The 10,569-nt window shown below is 42.3% G+C and overlaps 1 protein-coding gene across 4 annotated transcripts in view; it reads left to right on the top strand.

Annotated features, from left to right (window-relative positions):
* The first annotated feature begins 833 nt into the window (after positions 1-833).
* Positions 834-10,569, top strand: part of LOC138964183 (receptor-type tyrosine-protein phosphatase mu-like) — a 315,123-nt gene continuing 305,387 nt past the window's right edge. For 3 of the 4 annotated variants that reach the window (XM_070336071.1, XM_070336072.1, XM_070336075.1), the window contains exons 1-3: positions 834-1,035; positions 2,480-2,614; positions 9,588-9,722. In XM_070336071.1, the coding sequence (XP_070192172.1) occupies positions 849-1,035; positions 2,480-2,614; positions 9,588-9,722 (457 nt within the window). In that variant the 5' untranslated portion in view covers positions 834-848. The remainder of the gene's footprint in view (positions 1,036-2,479; positions 2,615-9,587; positions 9,723-10,569) is intronic. The other variant, XM_070336074.1, reaches the window with a different exon arrangement.

A 10,569-nucleotide genomic window follows, 5' to 3' on the forward strand; every position in this document is an offset into this window, starting at 1 on the left:
ACCCACACGTGTGCTTGATAGAACTATGCACTAGGCTTTAACTGTAGCAAGAGTGCATTAAGGTTTTGTTATGAAAAGTTGTCCTGGGGAAAATCAAAAGCACACACACCCATGCACACACTTACACATACGCAAGCTCGCGCGCACAACCCCAGAAGCTACCACAAAAGCGTTATATGACGCGCTGTGTGATGCTTTCTTTACTTATATTAAGCCGAGTTTTGGGGTAGAAACTCTACTTCAGTAGAGTTAGCATCAAACGGCGCGGGAAAACTCAACTGAAGTACAGTATAGAAACTTTACTGAAATGAAGTTTCTGAAAAAAACACGCCTGAAGTCCAGTTCAGGAGAGTTTCTCCAACATATTATGTGTCAGGCTTTCTTATTGGCTTAAAGTATGTTTCATTGCGCATGTGCGTGTAGTGATATGTGAGAGATCACCGGTGCACACGAAAGAGAAAGAGGAAATAAGAGCTGCAAAATGAACAGGATCGAAAGGGCCAATTTACCGGGGCCACAGTTCGTAGTTGATGCTACCAACAGAATATTGCGTTCAGTGGAACGCTTTTGCAACGTCACCCCTGTTCAAAAGTGGTTCGCAAGCAAACTTCCATCTAAGCATGCGCGATCTCGAAGTCGGAGTACAAAACAAAGTGCATGAAATCAGCGAACCAGAGTGCTTTACACACAAACCCTGATTATGTGCACTTCAGGCAGGTTTCCCCAAAACTCGACTTAAGTAAAGAAAGCATCAAACGGCGCGTCATAGCGTTACCTCTTCTATGTGAAAGAGACTGCTTTGTGCCACGGGTGACTACGTCTATGTTTGTATTTCAGAAATTGATAGAATGAAAGGTTGTGCCATCTACGTGGATGAAAAGGAATGCTACCGGTTTGACACAGTACCTGACAGAAAAACAAATGTCACTTGTGGAAGCGGTGTTCTCCGTGGACGGATCGTCAAAGTGTCCAAGAATACCACAGGAATTTCTGGAGGCGACATAACAATCAACATCTGTGAAGTACAAGTGCTAAGTATGTTTAAATTCCGATGAAATTCATCTGTTCCCCTGTAAATCACCATTGATCTATCTTGGCTTGTATTTGTGATAAGAACATATCCTTCCACTTCATGCATACCAAATATGTACCTGTGTAGCGTTGGCCTTTTTAAATGACTTAAACACGCAGTTAAAAATAAGTATTGGTTTTGATAATGATTCTGCATTAAATTCTCACTTTATTTACTGAGCGGCTAGGCAGTAGATTGTGGGTGTGTCTTTAGTTAGAAGATGCAAGTATCCAAAGTGTAATTCTGGGCGAGTCTACGGTGATTTATAATATAGTCTACACATAAAGATTGGTATTTTTTTAATGTCATTTACAAGGCATATCACAAAGCTAAAGAAGAAAAACAAACATGCAGAGAGCTAGGAGACACAATGCGGACAACAACAGGTAAATGTTGCAAATAGTGCAGGATGCGTTGTATTATATACAACATAAAAACCTGGCAGGGGGCTGGAGAAAAATGGACTGAACTAGTAAAGAGGCAGAGCAGGGGATGGGACGGGGGATTACATTGTTTTATAACTTTATCGTTCGCTTGCTCTTATCAAACTTCCCAACGGAATTGTTTTACAATACAAAACCACAAACAATAACAACATACTTTCGATATCAAACACTTCTTGATCACATCCCTGACACATATCAAACCGAGAATTAACTGAGAAAATTTTCAAGGAGGTAGGCTGGTAGCACCAAGGTGTGAAAGATAGCGGAGTCAAAATGTGACTGAATGCTCGATTGTGTCAGACCAATAAAGGGAACTGTGACTTCCGAGTTACTCTCAGCGTGCGAGCCTGCACGGGCATCAGAAGAAGAAAAAAAAGCGTTTTTACCCCGCGTAATGTTAAAGAAAAGGCACTTGAATAAAAATAAAATCAAAGTGTCAGCTTTCTTACGAATTTTGACGTTAGTATTTTTTTGCACAAAATACACCACAAAGGTACACACAAATCCTCTTTCGAAATCCTTATGCCAAGATCAATTTCGGGTGCCTTTGCCTATGAAACTCAACGCATAAAGTTGTTGGCTGCTACAGCCTTTTCCTCTTTTTCTTGGGTTCGTTCCGGGTCACTGATGACCAGACGGGACCCAAGTCTGAGGGAATCTGATGCATCATTACGTATTTTATTACCCTGATAGCCAACTGCTTCCAGTTATACGCTTATGAAGGAATCGGTTTGATATAAAGGAGAGCTAAGTAACTGTCAGTCAACCCGGCCAACAATTTGAACAAGAGCAACAACAATATCTGCCAGGTTGTTATATATGACTTCTGTATTTGATCAAATAATATCAGCATTACTGTATACCAGTTTAAAGAATGATATTGTACCCATCACGTCGCCGTAGTATTTCAATGATGTTGAACTTACAACTTCATAACAAGAAAACATTGGTTATGATACAGGTTGCAGAAACGACTCCTGGGGAAGTGGGTGTGACATGAGGTGTGGTAACTGCAGTAAGGGTGAGGTGTGTGACAAGGTGACAGGGCACTGCTCCAGCTGTCCCCTTGGCCTCCAGCCTCCACTGTGCGATACAGGTCAGTGAGGACCAACACATGATACAATAATCACTTGACTTCGTAGACTCTGTGTGCAAACTAGAACTCTAGCGATGGCGTTTGACTGTTCAGAGGAACTGGCGATAGGCATAAACCGTCGTCTGCTACGATAACCACGACCTTGCGTGACCCTGCTTCCGGGCTTTTCTTTTTCCAAACTTTCAAAACTTCAAATTGTACTGATCTTGTCTTGATGAAAAAAATAATTCTTTTATGATTTAAGAATGTTTGTGTAACAAGCTGTCAATTTATTATTTAGATTTTAAAAGTTAGGTCTAGCGCCAAAACGCACCACGGTCCGATTGTCTCTGAGACAATCTGCAAAATTAATTCTTTAAACATTGCTGGCTCTTTACGTAGGGCACCTAAGATGTTCTCGTTTGGTGAGCGTTCAAATGGAAAGCCTGACAGTATCTGTGATGGTTTACGGGAGGCTTACTGTGTCTTTAAACACGCAGTTTAAAATAAGTATTGGTTTCGATAATGATTCTGCAGTAAATTCTCACTGCACTGTATGAACTGAGCGGCTAGGCAGTAGATTTTGGGTGGGTCTTTAGTTTAAGGATGCAACTATCCTAAGTGTAATTCTGGGCGAGTCTACGGTGATTTACAATTACAGTCTCCAGGTGAAGAAAGTTATTTTTGTAATGTCATTAACAAGGCATATCTCAAAGTGTAAGAAAAACAAACATGCAGAGAGCTAGGAGACACCATTCGAGCAATAAGAGATAAATGTTGCAAATAATGCAGGATGCGTTTTATTATACACAACATAAAAACCTCGCAGGGTCCTGAAGAAAAATGGACTAAACTAGTGAATAGGCAGAGCAGGTGACGGGTTGGGGGTTATGTTGTTTTAACCTTATCGTTCGCTTGCTCTTATCAAACTATACAACGAAATGGTTTTACAATAAAAAACCACAAACAATAACAACATACTTTCGATATCAAACACTTCTTGATCACATCCCTGACACATATCAAACCGAGAATTAACTGAGAAAATTTTCAAGGAGGTAGGCTGGTAGCACCAAGGTGTGAAAGATAGCGGAGGCAAAATGTGACTGAGTGCTCTTTCTTTCTTTCTTTATTTGGTGTTTAACGTCGTTTTCAACCACGAAGGTTAGACTGAGTGCTCGATTGTGTCAGACCAATAAAGGGAACTGTGACTTCCGAGTTACTCTCAGCGTGCGAGCTAGCTGCACGGGCATCAGAAGAAGAAAAGAAAAAGCGTTTTTACCCCGCGTAATGTTAAAGAAAATGCACTTGAATAAAAATAAAATCAAAGTGTCAGCTTTCTTACGAATTTTGACGTTAGTATTTTTTTGCACAAAATACACCACAAAGGTACACACAAATCCTCTTTCGAAATCCTTATGCCAAGATCAATTTCGGGTGCCTTTGCCTATGAAACTCAACGCATAAAATTGTTGGCTGCTACAGCCATTTCCTCTTTTTCTTGCGTTCGTTCCGGGTCACTGATCACCAGACGGGACCCAAGTCTGAGGGAATCTGATGCATCATTACGTATTTTATTACCCTGATAGCCAACTGCTTCCAGTTATACGCTTATGAAGGAATCGGTTTGATATCCTTTTTAATCCATCGAATCTCACAACAATTAATATCCACAGCCATGTGTGTCTTCTGCCTCCGAACACACACGCTACAGATATAGCGTCACATAGCCATAGTGAAAGGTCACATTTTTGGGGGGGGATTTCTCACTTGGATTTCCTGGAAGGATTTCATGCCAGAAGTCAAAGTCCACTTGTTTGCCATCTGAGCTCCTGCATTTTTTTCAGATATATCACACTTTATAGGCGGACTTTCCTTCTTTGCACCCTATATTTAACTTTTGGGGGTAGGGTTAGTCAGAAGCTCACAACAGCCACACAAATGATTTAATTTATAATGTTATTATATTGTCAGTAAGGCAGTATATCAGTGTTGTCATATAGTGAGTTTTTTTGTTTCATTTGTTTCATTTATTGTGTTTTTAACATTCGCTTCCGGTAAGCAAATGTTCCCTCTTTGGGCCCTATGTTTGACCTCTCGGGGCAGGGCTAGAATTAGCATCACAAAATCCATAATAATATCAATAATCATTTGGTTTTGTTTCAATGTGGAAGCTGTAAGTTATTATTATTATGATAAACATTTTCAGCATAATTATGACATTTTATTGTGATGTGGATTTGCATAGCCGCAGATACATCTTTATCGAGTCGGCTCTGCACTTTGATTTCTAAGGATGGGGATGTTTTTCTGTTTTTTTAATAGAAAATCTAAACTCATCATCATACTTGTATTACGTTTTGGTAATATAGTATTTTGTCCCCTGATGAGCAGTAGGAACTTCCCCCTCAACACAGCACCTCTCTTCAACTCGCAGGAGATTTTTGTTGTAGATCATTCTTCTTTCGTCTGATGCACTGAAGATATAATACATCAGAATGAGTGACGAACGACCAGTATCTTTCAAGCGCAAGAAAAAGCCAAGACGGACAGAAACTGCACAAAAGGTGTGTATCATCCACTGCCCTGAGGTCAGGTTTGACCCAGCAGTGAAGCCAACCCCCCCCCCCCCCCCCAGCCTAAACATGTACCTCACTTATTTAACAACAATATATTATTGTTTATTTTATGCCGTTTCATGCAAGGAGCGACGATTTTCCTATCTCAGAATATGACCTACCCTTCAGCTTCAGGGGGCGAAGCCCCTGACCCCCACAAGGGGCAGAGGAACATCCCCCTGGACCACCACTGGCAAAAAAAACCTCCTCTTTGCCTAGTCCGGCCCTGTGGCAAGGCACATCTTGAGAAACTTGTGAGATGTGAATCAAAGTCTGCCGAGGAGGCTATCAAGGCGGCAGCAAGTGAGAAACAAGATGTTGAACTAATGGCACGAGTGCAGGTGGATCTCTTGGCAAGAAAAGCATACTTCCATGAGTCATGCCGACGTGATCTTGTGCGCAGTCGTAAGAGGCATGAACAGCGAGAGGCAACTTCCAAAGAACATATGAAGGCATGCTCAGATGCTTTTCAGTACATCTGCAACTACATTGAAGATGCAATCATCAACAGGCACCACGTTGAACGTATGACCATGCTGCGGGAGAGATACTGCACCTATATGCAGGACAAACACCCTGACTTTTACAACCCTGATTTCCAAACTCATCGCCTGAAGAAGACAAGAAGAGCAAACGCTCGATCGAGTCACTTTCGCAGTTCTGAATATTATATGAGGCATCAGATGGACAGGAAGAAATTGCTATTCACAACACAATGAGTCACGTTCACATAAAATTTGAGCCCGGTCACTTTTATAGTTTCCGAGAAAAGCCCAACGTTAAGTTGTGTGTTGCCGAACAGAAAAGGCTAGTTATCTCCCTTGTTTTTCTGATAACGTTCGTAAAAGGCTACAGATGTAAATACTTTGATGTAAAGAATAATCCTACAAAGTTTCAATCACATCCGATGAACTTTGTCAAAGATATAAAATGTCTAATTTTTCCTTTGACGCTGACCTGTGACCTTGAAAAAGGTCAAAGGTCAACGAAACCATCGTTAAAGTGTAGAGGTCATTGGAGGTCACGACTAAACAAAATATGAGCCCGATCGCTTTGATAGTTTCCGAGAAAAGTCCAACGTTAAGGTGGTGTCTACGGACGGCCGGCCGGACAGACTAACACTGACCGATTACATAGAGTCACTTTTTCTCAAGTGACTCAAAAATTGTGGGCCATTTTGGTGAGAGTCTGAAATTTTGGAGGCCAAATTTTCGGAGTGAGCTTGTCTATTCCTCAGAGTTGCCAGTTGGGCAGGCTGTTGAACAAGCCTTTGAGGCGGCAACATCTGATGAGAGGAGACTAGAAGAGGTGGCCCATATCCTCGAGGCGTTTGATCATCCAGGTATACTGTTCAGCAGAAGAATGTCCCTGGCCACCACCAGTCTCATTCATTACATCCCAGAAGATCCTGCCACCTCCAGTCCTGCTGAATTTCTTGAAGGTCATGCTTTCTGGGCGAAAAGAAACCTCAGACAGAAAGGAGAGGATCGGGCTGTCAATAGCTCAGGACATCTGCTATGCCGTATCGAACAACGAGTGGAAAATGCCCAAACACATTGTACTCGCAACAGCAGTCAGACATCTGACAGGAAGTGCAGAGTTGCTCAGCATGCTGAATCGTTTCGGGCACTGTATATCCCACGGAGGCGTACTGCAGATGGAAACTGCCGTGTGTCACCAGATCATGCAAAACAGCAGCCTGCTGCCAACTACCATTCGTCCAGAGAACAATGTTGTGACCCACTTCTGTTGGGATAATTTTGACTTGCAGGAAGAAACAGTTTCGGGATCTGGTACAACACATCCCGCACACGGCATTGTCATTCAGGAGGTCTCTGAATCAGTCCCACATACAGGAGATGCGCGTCCTGAGCAAAGTCGTGACAGTGTTGAGTTCAGCCCTGAAGATCTCCCTCCTTGCTATGCAAAGCAGAAAGTGGAGCCTAAGCTCACCTTGGTGGACACAACTATTTCTGTGCCAGAAGTTGTGACTCACGCTTCACTCTCTGACTTTCTCTGGATCCTTGCTCGGCGTAAGTGTGCGGATGACCAGCACATTCCAGGATGGGCAGGATGGATATCACTAACTGGGAGAGAAGTGCAAGCCATACAAGAGCAGTCCGTTGTTGACTACATGCCTCCAGTCCTCCATCCAGTCACTGACAACGCGACAGTTCAGCACATTCTTCATCTGTCACAGTGCGCAACCAAAGAAGTAGACCTTGGTCACGTTCGACTTGGCAGTGGCAAAGAAAGCATACATGATTGTTTGGCAAGATCAACGCTTCAACAATTGGTGGTCCGCCTTCAGGTTTTCCACCTCATGTGCTCATTCCTGAATGCCAGGTCCTATTCGCAGAGGGTGGAAGGCTGGAGAGGGAGGGGCTCTGGAGATTGAGTGGTGTGCATCAGACATCTTGCCAGTTGAACTGGTCGACATCCTCAGCAGCTCGTAGTGAGGATGATCAGCATCTGGACTGATCAGTGAATGGGTTAGCACTACTAGCGGATGTTTTGATGGAACTGGACCAGTATTTGTGTGACTTCTGTACATTGCTGTCCTACTTGTTTTTCAGCAACAGATGGTCTGAAACTGCTGACCAATCATTGCAACTCAGAACTTTAATGATGTGTATTTTTTGCAAAACTGCATATAGCATTGTACCGGCACGGTTGGCCTAGTGGTAAGGCGTCCGCCCCGTGATCGGGAGGTCGTGGGTTCGAACCCCGGCCGGGTCATACCTAAGACTTTAAAATTGGCAATCTAGTAGCTGCTCCGCCTGGCGTCTGGCATTATGGGGTTAGTGCTAGGACTTGTTGGTCCGGTGTCAGAATAATGTGACTGGGTGAGACATGAAGCCTGTGCTGCGACTTCTGTCTTGTGTGTGGAACACGTTATAAGTCAAAGCAGCACCGCCCTGATATGGCCCTTCGTGGTCGGCTGGGCGTTAAGCAAACAAACAAACAAACAAACAAATATAGCATTGTTCCTAATCACATGCAAATCCAAAAAAAGAGTAGAGTACACATTATTGATACAATCATATTGCATCCTTGGACGACCCCACGGGGAACGGTTGATGCTTCATTTTTTTCTCCGAAATATTGGTTAAGATGGTGATAAAAACCGGAAGTAACAAATTTTGCTGCCAGAATTATAATGTAATGTAATGTAACAATATCAGTGCATCAATTTCCTTTCCATTGGTATCATTTTTGTTTATATAGGCCAGTTTTAGGTCGTGAAAAGGGCTTCAGATGAGACCTACCCCCATTTTTCAATAGCACCTTGGGGGCAGGGTTACATATAAGGGCATAACTAAAGAAAATGCAGGAGCTCAGATGGCAAACAAGTGCCATGAGTCTTCATACTAAATGGGCTTTCCAGAAAAACTAGTGGTAAATCCCCCCCCCCCAAAATGTGATGGTGGGTCATGGCTATGTGAAGCACTAAGAGCTCGACTCAATGTGCGCAGTTTCGTATAAAAATTATCTTCCAATTTCCCCACTGTGTTTTATAAAATAATCATATTATGAAAGCACATACATTCTTATCTTAGTTTTTATGTATTCATTGTTAGCAAACATCGGCATTATTCATGTTTTATTTTAAACGCAATCATTGTTATTTATAGATCACAGGCACTTGATGTAAAGTAGGTCACACACGTGTAAATGTTGTGCCCAGTTTTTGTTTCTGTCTCTGTTATTATTTTAGTTAGCAGGTCTAGTTGAGCACGTATTGTGTATCATGTACCCTCTACTAGTCATTGTGCACTTTAGTTAATGGACTGATGATGTCATTTGTATGGAGTCGACGCACGTGCGAGGATATGCATGTGTGGGAGGGGGGGGGGCGGGAGATGGAAACTTGCTGTATGTTATGTAATGTATATATTGTGTGTGATACGTGGAAAATGTGATACTATTTAATTGCATGTGTGATACAGGGACAATGTGATATCTGTAGGCCTAGGCCTATACTAGTGACTACTGTGCGTGATACATGAAATGTGATATGAATGCTGTTTTTATATGTTATACTCTTACTTTCTGCCTATGTCTTAATCCCAAGCGCAAGACAAATTCTTCTATGTGAAAATTGAAGCCAATAAAATTTGAGTTGAGTTGAGTTGAGTTGAGTTGATATAAAGGAGAGCTAAGTAACTGTCAGTCAACCCGGCCAACCATTTGAACAAGATCAACAACAATATAGTCTGCCAGGTTGTTATGACTTCTGTATTTGATCAAATAATATCAGCATTACTGTATACCAGTTTAAAGAATGATATTGTACCCATCACGTCGCCGGCCTTAGTGTTATAATGATGTTGAACTTACAACTTCATAACAAGAAAACATTGGTTATGATACAGGTTGCAGAAACGACTCCTGGGGCAGTGGGTGTGACATGAGGTGTGGTAACTGCAGTAACGGTGAGGTGTGTGACAAGGTGACAGGGCACTGCTCCAGCTGTCCCCTTGGCCTCCAGCCTCCACTGTGCGATGCAGGTCAGTGAGGACCAACACATTATACAATAATCACTTGACTTCGGGCGGGGATGTAGCTCAGTCAGTAGCGCGCTGGATTTGTATCAAGTTGGCCGCTGTCAGCGTGAGTTCGTCCCCACGTTCGGCGAGAGATTTATTTCTCAGTCAACTTTGTGTGCAGACTCTCCTCGGTGTCCGAACACCCCCGTGTGTACACGCAAGCACAAGACCAAGTGCGCACGAAAAAGATCCTGTAATCCATGTCAGAGTTCGGTGGGTTATAGAAACACGAAAATACCCAGCATGCTTCCTCCGAAAGCGGCGTATGGCTGTCTAAATGGCGGGGTAAAAACGGTCATACACGTAAAAGCCGTGGGAGTTTCAGCCCATGAACGAACAAACAAACAAACTTGACTTCGTAGACTCTGTGTGCAAACTAGAACATTTACTTTGTTCAGAATAAAAGATACTTGTTTATTAAAAGAGACACTATGCAAACATTTCATTATCTTGGCTCATGACAGTGGATATACATTTTGTCTTCTAATTATCGAGAATTAGTATTACGCTTGTAATAACTGTAAAATTAAGAGCATAAAGATGTTTTTGGTTTGAAATAAAGGAATACCGTTTTTTCTACTTACACAATGGAATAGTATAGCTGTATCTATAGTCTTCCCTGTTCTCAGTGTGACAATAACAGTTTGAGATATCGGGGCTTCAAAAACGTTAGTCACTCCACCTGAAGTAAAGAATGTTTCGCGTTAAATTTATCTATTGATTATGTTTTGTTCGGCTCAGTGGTCGAGTAGAAACCAACAATTGCAGAGAATGTATTTCTGTTTGTGCTTTTAAATTAAAACCTTTT

Source organism: Littorina saxatilis, linkage group LG4 (genome assembly GCF_037325665.1).
Source record: "Littorina saxatilis isolate snail1 linkage group LG4, US_GU_Lsax_2.0, whole genome shotgun sequence".
Lineage (NCBI taxonomy): Eukaryota > Metazoa > Mollusca > Gastropoda > Littorinimorpha > Littorinidae > Littorina > Littorina saxatilis.